Source organism: Pinus tabuliformis, chromosome 1_2 (genome assembly GCF_031772625.1).
Source record: "Pinus tabuliformis cultivar Carrire ecotype Pingquan chromosome 1_2, CPIR1, whole genome shotgun sequence".
Lineage (NCBI taxonomy): Eukaryota > Viridiplantae > Streptophyta > Pinopsida > Pinales > Pinaceae > Pinus > Pinus tabuliformis.
The window spans coordinates 359,726,260-359,746,265 of record NC_142298.1 but is presented as its reverse complement, the minus strand read 5'-3'; the positions used below and the strand labels follow the sequence as shown (position 1 = coordinate 359,746,265).

The 20,006-nt window shown below is 41.3% G+C and overlaps 1 protein-coding gene across 2 annotated transcripts in view; it reads left to right on the top strand.

Moving 5' to 3' along the window:
• Window positions 1-20,006, top strand: part of LOC149205861 (putative E3 ubiquitin-protein ligase ARI8) — a 446,435-nt gene that overhangs the window by 193,404 nt on the left and 233,025 nt on the right. For both annotated transcript variants that reach the window (XM_089395192.1, XM_089395193.1), the window contains exons 6-7: window positions 5,047-5,151; window positions 5,315-5,403. In XM_089395192.1, the coding sequence (XP_089251318.1) occupies window positions 5,047-5,151; window positions 5,315-5,403 (194 nt within the window). The remainder of the gene's footprint in view (window positions 1-5,046; window positions 5,152-5,314; window positions 5,404-20,006) is intronic.

Genomic DNA, 20,006 nt, shown 5'->3' with positions numbered 1-20,006 from the left:
GTGCATGGCGAAATCTTGGACTGTTGCACGACGAAGTCTTGCACTGGTGCACGGCGAAGTCTTGGACTGATGCGCGGCGAAGTCTTGGACTGGTGCACGACGAAATCTTGGACTGGTGCACGGTGAACGACTCGCCGATGGAGACTTGTCGAGTTAGACGTTCGGTGGGAACGCCCAACGAGTTTGATCTAGGGTTTGCTACTGCTGATATAAATAAGATCTTTGTACTATTTCTCTCTGCTGAATTATTGAAGATAAAAGGACATTTGATCAAAGGGTTTCCCCATATTGGGGTTTGTCCTTGGCTAGTCGCCACATCTTGTGTCTCTTGTCTTGGCTTGTTTTCTGTTGATTGTTTAAATGTTCTATCTGCACTTTACTTAATGTACATGTGATTCCTAATCTGTGGATAATAAAAAGAAAGATAAGTAAACTGCTCTAAGCATAGAACATACCATAATTAAACCATAGTTTTTAAAACCGTTTTGAAAAAACCGGTAACCGGTCCAAACCGGCCAAAAAACCCGGTCCAACCTTGCATTTCGCCATATTTGAGGCCCTGGCCGGTTTAGGACAAAACCGGCCGGTTTTAGGCACGCCCAGTGAAACATGCAAAAAGGTGGATTTTGACTGTGGTTTAGGGGTTTTGGGGGGGGAAGTAAAGGTGTTTTCCCTCCAAAAGGCTATATAAATGATGTAAGGGTATATAAATGAATGTAGGCTGTTTGAAAATAGAACCAGCCCAAAACACCATAGAACCAAGAAATTTTAGCTGTGATTATTGGCTTAAACATAAAGAAAGATATGGTGCACCTTAGAAGAGCAGCAAAAGAATACTTGTAGATTCCACCAGTACCCATAACTGTATAGACATCAACTAAGCTAAGCAACTGAACCTAATTGTGTACCCCACTCCATAGTTAAAATCATTGATCGATAAAAGGTCAAGACAGTAAAAAGATTCCATAAAGTCATGGTTCAAATACAAGAATTGGAACATTTAACACAACTCTATGCTCTTCAGCTCAATGAGATGGGTAGGGTACTAGGTGTTGAATAGTTGATGCAGTGGGGTGCTTATAACATTAACCTTGAAGAATAGTTCAAGTAATTTCACTGGAAAAGACAACATTATGAACTATATGGGTTGAAAGTTCCCATCACAAATGATCTACAACTAATAGAAAGGGGGCAAGAAACACAGACAAACATATAACCACAAAGAAAGTATGTTACCATGGATTATCAAGGTTTCACATTGAATAACTAGGCCAAAAGACTTTAGAATATGATGTGCACACTGCAAAGGAACCTCACCATCACTCAAATCAAGAACTGAGTCAAACTCCCACAACCAAATAAAGATGATGCTACCAAGAAAGCATGCTCAGCAAGAGAAAATCTCATTTACTATGCTTTGAGAACAAAACATTCTTAAGAGGGTGGCAATGTAGTAGGAACAGTACTAATTATGCCAATGAAAGGTCAAAGGCCACACACCTCGTGACCAATCACTGTATATCTATACACAGTCAAGAGGCCCAATGTTGATATCATTCTTAATAAATTCTTATCAATCAATCATTATCCAGTGTTTTAATTTACAATTGCAGATATACTCTATCAATCTTAGTAATAAACATGGACTATTTATTCCAGTCTCCATCCATGAGGTGGTTATGGGACCCCACATCAGTGCTTACAACAACCTTAGTCACCTAAACTAATTTAAAATAATGGTCAGCTCTTAAACCATAGCAATACAAGTAATGACGGTGCAAAAAGGCGGATTTTGACTGTGGTTTAGGGGTTTTGGGGGGGAAGTAAAGGTGTTTTGATATATTCACCTTTACATGGTATATAAATGAGCAAACTTTGCATATTTTGTCTCTATTAGCTTGGAATCATGGTTTTACATCTTAAAAATAGTTTTGTTTCATTAAAAATTAATTATTTAATGTATTTTTTTAAAACCGGTTCGTTTAGACCAAACCAGTCCCGGTTAGACCGGTTCCGGTCGGTAAACCGGTTCATTAGGTGGACCGGTCCGGTCACCGGTTCCGGTTTTAAAAACACTGAATTTAACACCTAGTCCATATATGGATGTTTTGCAAAGTTGAAGCTACTGAAGGTACTCTTTCTTTAATCAATATTATTTGTATTGGAAATTCTTAATTTTAATTACAAATTTATATATGATTTTTCATTTAAGATTTGACTTTTTGAAACTTGTAGGTTGCTGAAACTCGTTTTGCCTCCTACACTCTTGTCATAAAGAAGCTTGTGGAGGTGAGACAAGCATTACAAATAATGACCATTGACCCTCTTTGGGAATCATGGAAGACTTCCACTCGTGTTAGAGGGAAAAAAATCAAGTCCATCATTCTTGATGATGCATGGTGGGACAAGGTTCAATACTTTTTGTGTTTACTGAACCAATCTTGATCTTGATCAGGACATTTGACACAGATACCCCTTGCTTGGGGGAAGTTTATGAAAACATTGATAGTATACTGGAGAGGATAAGAGAAATTATCAAGGCAAGCGAAAATGACCCTTTTGAAACATTCTATTTTGAAGTGAAGGACATAGTTACAGAAAGGTGGAACAAAATGACCACATCATTACACCTTTTGGCTTATGCATTGCACCCCAAATATTATCATTCCAAAATTTTGTCTTGACATGGTAGAACAACGTCAAACAAGGATTCTAAAGTGGTAAACGGATACAAGACAACTTTGAGGAAAAATTATAGAGATGTGGGAGTTGCAATGGAAGTACGCCAAGATTTTCGAGGATTTGTACAATCTATTGGTAGCTTTTTAGATCTAGTAGCTATGGATGATCAAGGGAATCTTGATCCTATTACTTGGTGGGGCTTCCATGGTGGGGATAACATTCATCTCTCCACTCTAGCCACCAGGTTGTTAGTTCTTCATCAACTGAGAGGAATTGGAGTACGTATGGATTCATCCATTCAGTGAAGTGAAATAGGCTGGTAGCAGCAAAGGCGAAGGATCTTGTGTATGTTCATTCCAACCTTCGTCTTCTATCACATGTTGAAGTAGAGTATAAAGAAAGTCTGAGCAGGATGTGGGATGTGGAGCTTGAGATCTCTGACTTGAACCTGACACTGAATGCCATGACTCACCTCAACCTACTTGAGGATATTGTTCCACCACTAGTCCAACCCATTGATGCAACTTCCTACATTCCAGGACCCCCATCATCTATTCATGATGTAGAGTTGCAATATGCAGAAGATAATGTAGATCCATTTGAGGATTTGTAGTTAAACCTACTGCACATTATGATATTAGTATAGTGATCATGGATGAGACGCTTATTTTTGTACTTACTATTATCATTTATGATATTATCCTTTTTGTATGACGGAGGATGCATCATTTTAGTGTTTTAGTCTTCATATTTATAATATATCTAATGGTTTCTGTTTTAAATGTTGTGATTTATAGGTGGATTTGATTTTTGAACTCTAAAGTGTTTTTTAAAATTTAAAAAATATTATTATATTTTAATTTATTTGTACTTGAAGTATTCTTGCCGTATCTGGATCCTGGATTTTCAAAAAACTAGCGGATCCGGATCCGTATCCGTATTCGAATCCTGGTAACTTAGCATTAACTTAGCACAACTCTAATCAAGCCTTCATTTTATCCTTTAGGGACTACCTCCCTTGGCTTCACTAGGAGTTAGCCTAGACGAAGGAGTTGGGAATTGGGTGACAGCCCCAACTTGCAACTTGCCCCCAAGGCCACACCAAGTGGAGTTAGAGACTTTCTCCATGATAATCTCAGGTGTGGATTTAGGTGGTAACAGACCTTTTATTAACCTAATTATTATTTATTTCTTATTGTTATGTTTGTTACAGGTTGGAAGTTGAAGTTTGGCCTCTGTAAAGATTTACACCCTAATAATGTGTTGTAAGAATGGATGGAGATTCAGGAAAGAAACGACTTTGTTGAATTTTCTGAATGTCTCACAGATAAGGTCTGAGGCAGCCTTTGAGGGCTAGCCTCCTATTAACTGTTCGGTCAGTTACTAACATTCAGAAACATTTGATTAATGACATTAGGACTTCTAACATTTAAAACTGGTGTACCACTAATGTTAAAAATTATTACACACCATTTTGTTATTTCATTATATTACATGATAGGTTTCATGGCACTGCAGTCTAAGGATTTTATTATCCTGTTGGAAGTTTGCCAAATTTCTTTTAGACACCATTGTTAAAAATGTACTGCTGTCAAGAGTTGTGTATTCCCTTTTCTATTATAACTGGATTACAGGCTAAGTTATGGATAGATTGTGTATGGAGAAGAGGACAATCTTGAACACTGAATGCACTTGCAATAACGGAGAGGCAGCACAAAATACAGAAGCTAGAGCCAGAGCAGGAGATCTTAGGAGCAGGTCTTCAGTTCTCATTGTTTGTTTCATTCTACAATATAAATTTATGTTTGATTGGAAATTTCATGGTGAATATCTGTGTCCGTCCCAAAGCCTATTCATGTTTTTGCTACAAACACTTTGCTTGCAACAATTTAAAAGAATGGGAAATTAGGATCCCTGTATTCTGTTGTGGGCTCATATAATTGGATGTTCAAACTTGGATGGTGTTTAAACTTCAGAATCTTTATGAATTGTCTAGTCTAATGGGAACTAACAATTTGCATTGTTAATAGACTTGTGACATGGCCCCTGGCTGTTTGTATGCCAAATGATTTACCGTCATTGCTCTGTTTCACTAGATATCTATTATCGCTAGTTAAGATTTCGTCATCCTCATTTTCTTTCATTTGTGATCTTTTCTTATCAGGGCGACCAATTTCCGCCTTTTGTTTGTTGAATGAAGATTACACTACCCTCTTTCTAATGGTTGTGGGCTAAAATATTATGTGCATTGCCTGAGAGAAAACGTTCTTGTATGTAGCATTGGGAGCTTAGTGCTTGAAGAAATGACAGGGGTTTTTGAAATCAAAAATCTCATTGGACCTTATTGTCTGTTTGTTTCTGTAGGCTAAGTGGTGCCCAGCACCTGGCTGTGAATATGCTGTAGAATTTGTCCTTGGAAGTGGCAGTTATGACGTTGCTTGCAAATGCTCCTATATCTTTTGCTGGAATGTAAGTGGAGTTTATGCCTTTGTTTCAATGTTCTTCATTGGCTAAAGTGGCAGGTGTTTTTTTCCAGTAACTCTAACAGGTGATATAACTCTAACATTGCTTATTCAATTTTATTATTTTAATATCATTATTTGCATTTTTTTGCGATTAAAACCATTTTCAGTGTTTGGAGGAAGCTCATCGTCCTGTAGACTGTGAGACAGTGGCAAGGTGGATCTTGAAGAACAGTGCAGAGTCAGAAAACATGAACTGGTAATCTATGACATGTAATTTTTATTTTTGAAAATTGTGTTATATTAACAAAGAGATATTTACAAAAGAGGAAACAAAACTGGAAGGGTATATACATTGTACAACACTAGCTCATATCCTCTTTCTCAGTGCTAATAGAGCGGAAACAATGTCAGAATATGCCAGAGCATCTAGATGCTTAGCATCTATAATAAGAAGTTAGCCTTCAGTGAATTACCTGTTCTTACCAGTCAGAACAGAAAGACTGCTTTGAACTGACCTCAATAGCAAAAGCAAGGTTGCACCTTAACTAATAGATAGTAAACAATGAGGTAATTCTGAGGCAGTTCCAGATTTCTGTGAAAGCAGAAAGCACGAGATATCTGGAGTCACCAAAGATTCCAGCTCTCTAATGCACCTTTCCCTGAAATAAAACTGAATACTGATCCTGTATATGCTGCCAACAGTCCCTTGCATATATACAGTCCCAAAAGACGTGTTTCACTGTATCTAGTTTAAGTTTTCCACAAACTAGACAAAGTCCATCTGTGAGCTCACTCTTCACCAAGTAGGCCTTGGATGGAAGCCCCTGATAAATGACTACCAGGCAAAGACCTGTAATTGTAACACTGGTAAATGGACCATACAGTGTAGCTTGGGAATCCACCTTTCTCAAATTCAAACGAGGTGCAATGAGCATTATCAACAGGGGCTAATACATGCTTCTGACGTAATTGGGAGTAAAGTTTTTATAATCATACTGTGGAACTTGTCTACCACACACCCAGCCACCACTAATCTAGTCACAATGTGCCCCTCGTATCAATGCTCAATTTGAACAAGTCTTCAGAGGGGAATCAACCCGACAATATCTTTTTTTGAACTAGTTTGTCTGAAGAATGGAGGGCTTTCTTCTGAGCTAAAGCTTTCCATTACTTTAGGATATAACACCAAAGTCCCAATGATCCCTACAAAAAAAATGCCTTCCCTCCTTAACATTCATGCTTGGAACCACAGGAGTTCGACTGTGCACCGATTCTGCTATTTCCAGCTCCAAATTGGGTGCCATGCCACTTCCGACTCTAATCTGCTTCCTGAATATTCCCACTTAACTAACTTGGCAACAGATTTCCAGGCCTTCCAAATACTTTTGTAGATGAAAGAACCAACAATCTGATACAAATATGGATATGAGATTATGTCACAGCATCGAAAGACCTCTCGCCTTCAATATATGTTGGGCTGTAAGCTGTCCATGTGGCAAGAGGCCTTGCCATGGAGAAGCACCCTCAAGGCATCTCACCAATTAGCTGCAATAATATTTTCTTGTGAGGCAACATCAATAAGACTCAATCACTCCTCGTTGTGCATAATACAAATATCCCAAGGAACCATTGGAGAACCTCTCCTCTCCATATTTGGGTCACAAAAAGGACCTAAGAATTGTTAGAAAAGGTACCAAGGACAAGTGTTCCTAAGGCATGGTGTCTAGCCTAGGAAAGAGTGTCCTCATGTGACCCCCTTTACTTAACTTTATGGAAATAAAGTTAAAGTGAGTTTACAAGTCATAAAGTGACTTTAAGAGAAATAAAGTCAAAAAGTGACTTTATAAACATAAAGTGACGTTAAGTCATATGGTGACGTTATAAACATAAAGTGACTTTAAGTCATATAGTGACATTATAAACATAAAATACTTTGAGTAATTAATGAAAAGGGGACTAAGGGGAAAAGGTGTCTCATGGGTCAATGAGAGATTAGATCTCCACGCTTGATCTAATTGACTAAGATCTAATCTCAACCATTAGATCTTAGGGTTAGGTTGTAACATACCCCCTACTATCAACCCAAACTAAGGTTAGTAGGAGGCATGTCACTATACTAACCCAAGATCCAACGTACTGTTATGGAAATGGGGTCTAAAATTTTCGCTTTTTTCAATTGGCATAAAACATCAATTAAACATCACCGTTGCATCCATCTCGTCAAGACGATTCCGACGATATAAAGTTCTACCTCAACCGGACTTCCGGATCATGAGATAGGACCATTTGTATTTCTGACAAGTCAGAAAGCACCACATCATTAACCCTGCCACATAGCACCCATGTGGCTAAGCTAGCCGACACCACTGGCAATGGCGTACTAGCTGCCGACCCACTCATGGTTTATATTTTCACCATTAACTCGTTTATATACATACAAACATATACATGTCCCCGCCCACTCAATCTAACCTTGCGTTATTACAAAAATGAATATATATATATATATCTATATATATATATATTATGATTAATAACATTAGATGGGCCGTTAACTATCAACATCCTTTTCATTACCTGGGTTTTGTTACTTGGCTTTTATCTCCTTCCCCAATTGCTTTGGGGTAGGCTTTTCGAGTTGACCTGTCAATGGGTCCACCCTTGTGCCAATAATCAACTTGCTTGGCTCATGTGTCTGCCACCACGTCCCAATTGGCATCATCCTCCGCCCTTTTAAATTCGCTTCACGGCTGATTGCCGGGGTTCGGCATCTAAGGTTGTGTCCCGGCATGTCCACACCTCCGCACCTATAATGCTCCCCTTTGTCAGCTCCGACGACCTTGCTTCGGCCACGGAAGCTCGACGCTGAGTCATTCTGACTCTCTTGTGTGTTGAATTTCCACGATATTGGGTCTCAGATAGAATCTTCAAATATCTGACGATAACAAACCAAGAATCTCAACGATGCTACTTCGCATAGCAGAATATAAACAACAATAAATCACACATGCATAGAATATAGATAAATTTTTACAATTTTCAACCCAACTTTGTTATATTAAACAACATATAATACAATAGTCTAGGGCTCTTGTACTAGGGATAATGGACCTCATACATCCACTAGTACAAAAATACAAACTGGGGCTTGGTGTCAGTACATCGACAACCAATCTACCCTCAACAAGGTACTCTGACCATTTGGCTGTCACATGCTCTCTCAGCTCCTCTTGGTCGTACCTTATACTCGCTCGGTCCTTCGACTCTCGATTTGCAGCTTTTGCCTCTATCAATGCTCCAAGTCTATTTGGCCATTGAACCTTGATTGTCAATCTGCTCTCTAGTTGTGCCTTAGTCCATCAAGGGCACACCACATCGAGACTCCTGTTCACAACTCTGTTTGTGACCAACTCTCAATCTGCCCACTGTTGCTCCTCAGCTACTCAGGGACTTCAACCCACTATGGTCTACCCGTGCTGCTCTGATGAAGACCAACATAGGGCACGAAGGTCTGCCACCTATCATTGTAAGGTGTCCATCTCCCACAATGAACATGGGCTAGGAGGACTGCCCATCATTTGCTATAGATGTCCTTCTCCACACACAAGTCTAGGGCTCCACAAATTGCTCCTGGTTGATCAGACCCTTGAGCTCAACAACTACCACTCTAGCAACTACTTTTGTCCATCAAAGTGTTGCACACCGGGCTCCAACTTGGGCACTATCACGCTGTCCTCCAGCAGACCATAAATGCCCAATCACGTCCACACTTGGTCCACTCTCACGCTGCCCTCCAACAGACCATAAGAGACCAATCCTCGCTCTAGCATCTTCCTTTGGCTGGGCATCCTCACACCTAGGAAACCCTCTTGGCTGCCAACAAACTCCTTCAACTGTCCAACCCTTGGACACCTGTCCAACTAGTGATCAACTCTATCAAAACAGATACCTCTGCAAGTCCTTAAGGGCTGATGGCTTCCTTTACATGGTCGCTGCTCAGATATTGTTGCTCAGCCGTTGCTCAACTGCTGTTACTCGACCGCTATTGCTACTCAGCTGTCTCTCAACTGTTGTTCTCGGGTGCTGCTACTACTTGGTCGTCGCTAAGATGCTATTACTTGGCTGCTGCTACTACTTGGTCGTCACTCAGCTGCTATTACTTGGCCGCTGCTGCTACTCGGTCGTCGCTCAACTGTTGTTACTCGACAGCTGCTGCTACTCGGCTGTCACTCAGCGGCTGTTACTCGGCTGCTGCTGCTCCTCGGCCACTGCCACTGCTCAGTCGTCGCTTAGTTGTTGTTACTCGACTGCCGCTGCTACTCGGCTGTTACTGCTACTTGAATGTATTTTCTCAAGAGATAAACGCACTTTTTGGATGTGTTCAAATGATCCTCACTCATCTCATATTTATACAAAAACACGAGGGCTACATGTGATGTCAACAAGTCTAATTTGGACCTAAGTCGACTTGGTTTTTTTCTCCCAAATTAATCCACAATCACATGTATTAACTTCAAAAATTCATAACTCCATTTGTACAACTCAGAATCAGATGATCTTCGTTGCATCGGATTCGTCTCGACGAGAGCTATCATCCTCATCCATCACATGTCGAAATGTGCTCATGGTTTTGGCCCAAATCACGATGGGTGCAAAACGCCAAGCTTGGGTTTCAAGCCCACAAGGCAACTTGTGGATCTCCTTCCTCCAAACTCTCGGTCCATAAGGCTTGGAGTACCTCCCAAGCTACAAAAATCAACATTGTGAACATTGTGCCTTGTTACCTTTGGGAGACAAACTCCAGGACATCAAATTTAGCGTCGATTTCCGCAATGTTTCTTGTCTAAGAGGGTCTCGCTTACCCTTTTTGAATATTGCAATAATCTCCTTTTACGCAAAAGTTGGTTCCTCAGTCGACCAATGCACGATCTCCAAGTCATCTCGACCCACTCCACATCACCAGCACTACCATGCTAGTTCGGTCCTCGTCAACCCAACCTTTCTCTTGTGTGACTTTCTGTGGGCTTCTGTGATGTAACCTTCAGGCTTATGTCACCCTGGGCCCTTGTCCAACGGGTGATCGCCCTGCTTAATTTTGGCCATTCATTATATTGGCCTCGCGCTAGGTTATGCCTTGTGGTCGTATGGCTAGCGACTTGGCTTTCTAGTCGACCGTCATGCGATTTGGTAAAATATCCAAGCTCATGGCTAAGATTGAAAGGATGTGCATATGAGATAAGGTCCTTCTCCCGCTCTGCACAATGCGCCATTTGCGAAAGGGTTTGACCATAGCTCGACTGCGATGATTTTGTAAGCACTTGGAATTGCGCCAGAGTCCAACCATAGCCATCAAGGTTTTATGAAGCACACTTCAGTGTTATTCCTCATGAGCTCACCGCAAGAATACCATATTAGGGTTCTTAATGACAAAGATACAAGGCACGATTCAAGGACTTGTCCATTCAGCCTCTTAGAGTTCGACAGTTCCTCGGGTCCTCCATGTCTCATAGGGGACAGATTGAGCTTGGCTCAAAGATCAACAAACCTCTCTTAAGAAACAAATAAGCACAACAAGCTTATAAAAACAACTAGAGAACTTATGATGCCAAACATACCACAAGGACTACAAGGAGTCCATCATTCCACGAGTAAACAGGAAATCCCCCTTTATGGATTGATTACAGGCATAAACCATGAATACAGGCATATAACTAGCAATATTACAAGCGTTTCATTCTTATGGATGAGAATTCCAGGAATGGACTCCACAGAGAATCCTCATAGATTTTGTGCTACAGGCCTGAAGTCAACTAGTGAGCACCCAATGCTCATACCATACACGACAGTGTTACCCCATGCATAGTGCACCCAAACAAGTGGTTATATACATATATACACAAGTGTTCCCTGCATAAAGAACAATGATACAACATCACAACAATAGTGTACACATGCATCAAAGTTTCACTATTCCAATCTTAGCGAACCATGAGCCATTCATATAGTAAATACAACAATGATTTACAACTCAACATGAGCTCAATAATAAGGAGATGCAATTACAAAACTTATCTGGAATTAATACTAGAGTTGGCAACTGAGATTGGGACAACAATTCTCCACCGAACCATAGACGAGTTGCAGCCAAGTCTTTCTTGCAGCTGTCACCCCTGAGCCAGATTCCAAAGCTTGAGGTAGAGTGCTTTCAGAGGAGTTTTAAACCAATATTATCAACTAAAACAAGGTGTCTCGAGGCTGGGTCACCTCCACCCACCAGCTTTCAAAATTAATTAAACATAGTGAACTACTCTGCTCACATATAACCATCATCCACTAAGGGGATTAAACCAATATCATCCACTGAAACAGGGTGTGTGAAGGCCACACTGCATTCACCCACCAACTATTCAATGATTCCACATTAGGCAAGAATACGTTCCTTTAGACAGAGGGACTTATAATACAACATCCTAATATCTCTAGTGATTTGGATGCAGAGAATCTTAATTCAGATATGGAAAGAGATAGATATAGTTAATAACGTGGAGGGTTTATCAACTATGTTACCTTTGAAGGAATAAGAGTGCGCTTTCCAACAACTTAGTGGAATCTCTCGCTCGTGTTCTCAGCCCAATCCCATGGAACTACCATCAGGTGTTATTAACCTAGTAGCCTTGGGTGCCTCCATCTCTCAAAGGTTATCAACCAACAAAGTCTCTAGTGGATTTATCAGCCTTGTAAGGCACAACCACCGTTCTGTGGTTATCAGTGAGCAAGCCTCATGGGTTTCTCAGAGTTAAGCTCTGTGATTATCAATCAACAAACCTTATGTGTTTTTCAGTTGGCTATCATCAAAGCTTCTCATCTCCCTGAATTGTCTTAGTCCTGATATCTTCTCTATGCTCTCAACAATTCAACTTGCTCTTCCAAGAGCCTCATAACCTCTTACCTTTACCTGTTCCCTTCTCTCCTTGTGTGTATGTATCGCAGATGTTTTCCCCACAGGAGCCTCTCAACCTTCACTTCTTTCTTCGTCAAGAGCGTCTTGTCCTTCTTTCTTTGTTTATAGCAGGAGCCTCTCGGCCTCCTTGCTCTTCTTTCACAAGATCCTATTGGCCTCCTGTTCTCGTGGTCACTCTTCCTCTGTGCGCATAGGGTCCCTGTTAAAATTGGCAACTAGGGCCAAACTCCATGTGGGTCTTCTTATTTATGGCAGCTGATATTTTTCTTGGATTCCTCTCATCGAGAGGTGTAGGATTGATCTAAAGATCATATGATTTTGACATGTATTCATGGAGATATGAATTTATTTGTATTATGTGACAATTCGTCAAGGTCGGCCAACAACCAAATTACCACCACTTATCCTCAACGTTTTGTTATAAATATAAGAGGTCTTCAAGTCATTTTGACACACACTTCTCCTAAGATCTCTCTCCACCTGTTTTGGGTTTTGGTGGCTAGAGAGATCAGGAGGGAGAAGCCCTAGATGTAGGAGGAAAGGAGACTAAGGGAGCTACCCTAGCCCTAGACACAGTCAAAAGGTGAAGGCTCTACGCAGGGTTATATGCAGTCAAGAGGAGGCTCTTCTAGCAACAAGGAGAGGGTTTCTATAGCTTTCAATGAAAGCCCTAGATACTGTTAAAGAGAAGTCTAAAACGCAGTTAGTGATCCCTAGCCGCAGGCATGGAGGAGTCTTATCACAGTAAAGAGAAGCTCCTGTGCTGTCCTAAAAGAGGCTTCTATAACGCAACAAGGAGAGGCTTTAATGCTGTCCAAGATCGCTGTTTCAGGAAGCCCTAATGATGACCTAAACGCTGTCCTAAAGGAGGAGACACATCCGCTGTCTTAGAAGTGCCATTATGCCCTAAACGCAGGCCTTACTAGAGGTCTAATCAACTGCCCTTATACACAGTCCCTTTGTGCCCTAATTTGTTGTCCTGAAGATATATACACAGGCTCCTTATTGCTGTCACAAAAGGCCCTTATAGACAACCCTCCTAACTGTAGTTTGTGAGGCACTTATCAGAAGGCTGAACCTTGTATTACAGCGTGAAGGATATATGTTGATTTAGGTGACAGCGAGTTCTCTCAAGGCTGTTTGGGACAACAGATTGCACAAGGAGTCAGAGCCCCAATTTGTGGGTTTTTGGGTGAGTATAGGGGCTGGTGTTAGCCCTATACTCCTACATAGAACAACAACAAAGAAGAAGGACCTAGCCGCAGTGTTAGTAGCTTGTTTGGGTGCATGCTTGAGGGCTGGTACAGGCTGCAACTTACCATAGTGCCACAAATGGTGATGACAAGTGAAGGATGGTCTTGTGGAAGGCAAAGCCATTGTTAATGGAGAACAATTGCAAGTCAAATCTGGGCAGATTTCGGGACTGTTAGGAGACAGTGCTTTGGGCCTTATTCAGGCTCAGTTTTGCTGAGCTAGGCTGCAGGCCATAGCCACCACCATAAGGATATTAGGACTATATTGAGGTTGATTCAACCAACAAGGAGCAACATGGTGGTGTAAGGGTCTCACCTTGAAGAACCTTATTTTAGAAGCTTGACATGCTGCAGATCAGTTGAAGATTGAGGGCTTCTCTATTAGCATTTCAAGCTGCAGTCCTTGGTGCCAGGAGTATAACTCCATTGTGTCATCTTCATGGTGTAGATATTTTTGAGCAAGTCAAAGTGTTGACTTCAAGAGCGGGAAGTGCTGGATTACATGAAGGATAAAATCCCTGAGCCTCCATCAAATGCACCAGCTGCTACAAAGAATAAAGTACACTAGGGGTGGAAGGAAAGGTAGATGCCTTTCTTGCAATGAGTTTGGCCTTTATGCGAAGGAGTTGTCTGAATAGAAGGGACATATCACTTGATGATGATAACAATCATTCCAGGGCTATCTTCAAGGAATGACAGGTTCAATGGCACAGGAAAAAGGAATGTAAGTCTTCAAGGAAATGGCCGACTCTTCAAGAAAGCAAGGAACTCCTGGTATGAAGAATCAAATGTTGTTTTTGATAAGCAAATGGAGTATTATCTTATATTGGCCCTCTCCATTACTTCTCCTTTGGACTCGTTGGGAAATTGGCTTATTGATAGTGGTGCCTTAAGGCACTTTACTGGATTCAAGGAAGCGCTCTCTAATTTGATAGAGAAGGAAACAATCGTGGAGATTATTCTTGGAGACGATGCCACCTATCCTAGAAAGGGTGTAGGGGTGCTACCCTTCAATCGAATGAGGGTAGCACAATTCTTTTAGAAGAAGTTCTTTATGTACCTGATCTCAGGAAGAACCTGGTGTCCATTTCGGCAATGGAAGTCAAAGGTTTCAAGGTGGCATTCGTTGATGGAAAGGTACGTGATTGGAAAAGGAATTTGAAAGATGCTTTTACTCTTGGGTTCAGGGCTGGCAATTTGTATCAAGCTGCAAGAAGTCCATTGGGGACCATTTCGTGTGTCACATCTCTTCTATGGCACTAGAGGTCTGATTATAAGGCTCTACCCTATGTAAGTCGGATGGTGACAGGGATGTCTGAATTCAAAGAAAAGCATGAAGGTACATATCTGAGATGTACCAAAGGAAAATTTACAAGGGGACCATTCCCCTCATATAATAGCAAGCCCACAGATGTGGAACAACCCAAGGGGTTTGAGATTCATGATCGGGAATCTCATGAATGCAGGTTGAAGAAAGATCTCTATAGTTTGAAGCAAGCACCCCGGGCTTGGTATGAGAGGATTAACAAGCTATCTGATGAAGCTGAGTTTCACTAGGAGGGAAGCTGATCCAAACTATTGCCTTAAGGTTGTGGATGACAGACCTCTCATTTTGGTACCTTATGAGGATGACCTCTTTTTGACAGGAGCAGACCCTCTCATTTGCAAAAGTAAGAGGGAGTTAGATTCCGAATTTGGAATGGTGAATTGCATGCTCGTGACTACCTCGATGGAGCCTAACATTAAGAAGCTATGCAATAATGATGCCATACATGATTTGGGAAATGCCTCTGAGTTTCGTCAACTCATAGTAGCATTGATGCTCTTGGTGAAATCCCGTCTGGATATATGCTTTGTAGTTAGCATGTTGAGCTCATATATGGTTGAGCCTCATTGGATTGGTGCCCAAATTCATTTTGAGATATCTTCAGGGCACAATCTCTTATGGATTGAGATACACTGTCGGAAATATGAAGCTGCATGATTATTCTGATGCTGTCTGGGTAGGCAATGTGGAGGATTGCAAGAGCACTTCTGAGTGCTGGTTCTCTTTGGGTTCTGCTTCGATATCCTGGATGAGCAGGAAGCAAAAGTCGGCTGCTTTGAGCACCGCTGAGTCCGGATACATAACTGTTAGTATGGCCTCCTGGGAAGTTGTCTGGTTGTGGAAGCTCTTTTGTGAGCTGTTTGAACACGTGCTGGATACCATCATGATCTTCTGTGACAACCAGAGGGGGATTCGATTATTGAGGAATCTCGTGTTCTATGATCGCTCCAAGCATATAGACATCAGGTGCCACTTTATCTGGGATATGGTACAATGGAGAGCAAGAAGGCTCCACTTTGACACTGATGTGGAGATGAAGTCCTTGGGAAAGGTCAAATTCTTGACTTTCTAAGAATGACTAGGAGTTGTGGAGAGACTCTCTCTTAAAAGTCCTGTATGACATGGACATTGAGCTCTGGGAGCTCTGGGGGGATTGGGGGTACTTCTTGGAGCGATGAGCAACCATAGGGTGAGTGGTTCAACCTTCCCCTAGTGGTCTGCTATGTAGGCAGGATGAGTGGTTCATCCTTCTCCTGCTGAGACACAATCATAGGGCGAGTGGTTCAACCTTCCCCTAGTGGTTTGTTGTGTATAGGGTGAGTGGTTCAGCCTTCCCCTGGGGTGCCCCACGGCGACATGTAGGAAGGATGAGTGGTTCATCCTTCTCCCGCTGAGACATCCTACCCATGCAGTCTGGGACTCATGGGAGGTACCTCTCATCTGGCCAATGAGTAGGGAAATGAGGATAGGGACCATAGTAGTACTGATGGACGCATCATGTTATTACTGTACTCCCTATGCTAGGATGATATTGATCTGGGATCAATTGGACTGACTTTGGGTCAGTAAGAGCGGTATGATACACTCTCTTTATTTGGAACTAATTTCGGATCAATAAGAGTGGTATGATACACTCTCTTTATTTGGAATTGATTTCGGATCAGTAAGAGTGGTATGACACACTCTCTTTATTTGGAACTGACTTTGGGTCAGTAAGAGTGGTATGAGACACTCTCTTTTATATGGGACTGACTTCGGGTCAGTAGAGGATGGTATGATACATTCTTGATCACTTCTTCTTCTTCATAGTTGAGCAGAGCAGAGTAGTGCAGGGCATTGCATTGATGGCAGAGATAGTATAGTCTGGCAGATGGATTAGCAGATGGAGTTCTCCCTAGTTGAGAGGGAGTGTTAAAATTGGAAACTAGGGCCAAACTCCATGTGGGTCTTCTTATTTATGGCAGTTGATATTTTTCTTGGATTCCTCTTGTCGAGAGGTGTAGGATTGATCTAAAGATCATCCGATTCCGACATGTATTCATGGAGATATGAATTTATTTGTGTTATGTGACAATTTGTCAAGGTCAGCCAGCAACCAAATTACCCCCACTTATCCTCAATGTTTTATTATAAATAGAAGAGGTCTTCAAGTCATTTTGACACACACTTCTCCTAAGATCTCTCTCCACTTGTTTTGGGTTTTGGTGGCTAGAGAGATCAAGAGGGAGAAGCCCTAGACGCAAGAGGAAAGGAGACTAAGGGAGCTGCCCTAGAGGAGATGCCCTAGCCCTAGATGCAGGAGGAAAGGAGACTTAGGGAGTTTCCCTAGAGGAGATGTCCTAGCCCTAGACATAGTAAAAAGAAGAAGGCTCTACGCAGGGTTATATGCAGTCAAGAGGAGGCTCCTCTAGTAGCAAGGAGAGGGTTTCTATAGCTGTCAATGGAAGCCCTAGATGCTGTCAAAGAGAAGTCTAAAACGCAGTCAATGAAGCAAGCCCTAGCCACAGTCATGGAGGAGTCTTATCACAGTAAAGAGAAGCTCTTGCGCTGTCCTAAAAGAGGCTTCTATAATGCAACAAGGAGAGGCTTTAATGCTGTTTAAGATGATTGTTTTAGGAAGCCCTAATGATGTCCTAAACGCTGTCCTAAAGGAGAAGCACATCTACTGTCTTAGAAGTGCCATTGTGCCCTAAACACAAGCCTTACTAGAGGCCTAATCAACTGCCCTTATACACTGTTTAAAGATGCCCTTATACACAGTCCCTTTGTGCCCTAATATGCTGTCACGAAGACACATACGAAGGCTCCTTATTGTTGTCACAAAAGGCCCTTATACACAACGCTCCTAACCACATTTTGTGAGTCCCTAATCAGAAGGCTGAACCTTGTATTATGGCGTGAAGGATATATGTTGATTTAGGTGAAAACAAGTTCTCTCATGGCTGTTTGGGACAACAGATTGCACAAGGAGTCAGAGCCCCAATCTGTGGGTTGTTGGGTCAGTATAGGGGTTGGTGTTAGCCCAATACTCCTAAATAGAACATCAACGAAGAAGGAGGACCTAGCTGCAGTGTTAGTAGCTTGTTTGGGTGCATGATTGAGGGCTGGTAGAGGCTACAACCTACCATAGTGCCATAACCGGTGATGACAAGTGAAGGATGGTCTTGTGGAAGGAAAAGCCATTGTTAATGGAGAACAATTGCAAGTAAAATCTGGGCAGATTTCAAGATTGTTAGGAGACAGTACTTTGGGCCTTATTTAGGCTCAATTTTGCTGAGCTAGGCCGCAGGCCATAGCCACCAACATAAGCATATTAGAAGGACTGCGGTGAGGTTGATTCAACCAAAAAGGAGCAACATGGTGGTGTAAGGGTCTCACCTTGAAGAACCTTATTCTAGAAACTTGACATGCTACAAATCAGTTGAAGATTGAGGGCTACTCTATTAGCATTTCGAGCTGCAGTGGTTGGTGCCAGGAGTATAACTCCGTTGTGTCATATTCATGGTGAAGATGTTTTTGAGCAAGTCAAAGTGTTGACTTCAAATGTATTTGTACTATCTCTCTCTCTGTTGAACTATTGAAGAATATAAGAAGAATTGATCAAGGGTTTCCCCACATTGGGGTTTGTCCCTAGCTGGTGCCACATCTTGTGTCCTCTTGTCTTGGCTTGTCTTCTATTGTTTATGTTTATGTTCTATTGGCGCTTTACTATCATGTTGATGTGATTGCTAATCTGGAATTGATATTGAGCTAATGTGAAAAATTGAAGTAAATTGCTCTAAGCATAGAACATATCGAAATTTAACAATCCCCTTCTTGTAGCGCATGAGAGAATATGAATCCATAAATGCTCTCTCTTGTTGGAAAATGTAACTAGTTTCAGTCTTCATAATTGTCAATGTAATAAAATCATTATGTATATATTATGTTAAAAGAAAAAGAAGAAACAAAAATATTAATTTTAAAGCATGGGTTTCATGCTCCATTTTTGATGGTCATCTGGGTCAAGCATGTTCTTCATCCTTCTAGGGTTTGTCATCTTAAAAGAATATTTTTCTTGAGTCAAGAGAGTCTTTATCATTTGTTTAAGACCCTATCGAGAAAGATGTAACATGTAAAAGATATTGTTTTGAGTCTAGAACGTCCTGGAAACGTCCAAAGCACAAGTTGGCCTAAAGGAAGGTACTCGAACCCCTCAGATGTGTATAAATATAGGTAGCTTCGACCTCATTTGGCACTCACTCACTCACAAGTTCGATCTCTCAAGAAAAGTTCGATATGAAGCTAAGAAGACTAAGAAGGCTAGAGTGAAGATCAAGGAAGGAAGAAAAAGTCTTGGATATTTGTTTTTGGGCTCTATCTCTCTCACATGTGCGAAGAATTAGGGTTTTTGTAGCTTCAAGGAAGGCCAAAATTGCAGGTCTGAATTGCAGAAGAACAAGTTGCAGGATCAAGTTGCTAGAAGAGTGAATATTCTGATTTGACCCCATTGACTTTGGGAAACATTTTCTTGCTCAAAGGAAAAATTCTTGAGGAATTGTCCTAGGGTTTCTGTGGCAGCTACAAGGTCGAAATTGCAGGGTCAAAGCTGGGGGTTGAAGTTGTAGCTGGACGCTGGTTGATGCAAGATTGAACCTTGTTGATCTGATCTCATTGGATGATCTTCTTGGAGGGTTGAGTTGGTGCTTGTAGAAGGACTTGGTCTAGGGTTTGGTTCTTGGTTGTCTCATTTGAAGTAGATTCTATAAGAAGAGAAGATTTTTTTTTCTGGTTTTTCCCCTCGGATAGTTTTTTCCCTCACTTGGAGCTTAATTTCTGTGTCCATTGTTTTTACTATTTTGCACTTGATAATTGTTTGATGAAGAGGATTTAATAAGGAAACACAAGAAGATAAATAAAGTACACAAGAAATTATTAAGATTAAGGAGAAATTGAATTAATATCTGCTCTACCATATTCTCCAACATCTCCTGCCTCGTTGTTCTTCGCTGTAATTCCCTAAATTGCTCTTGTCCTCTGACTGCATGAAGAGTATCCCTCTACCTTCTCGACCACGATGGTTTTGTCCTTTTCCTCATTGGTTTATTCAAATCAATCACCTTAACAGTGCAACCCATATTGCTGATTAATTTTTGTCCTTTCTTGCTTGTACTGTTGCCCAAAGAGACATGGGCATGTCCTTCATTTGTCTAGCTGAATTAATACACAGTCAGCGCATTAAAACGCACTTAGGCAACCCCTGATTGATATTTACAACAACCAACTTCTTCAAGCAATCTCCCTACTCAAGCAATGGAATCTGTGTCCCTTTCTCAACC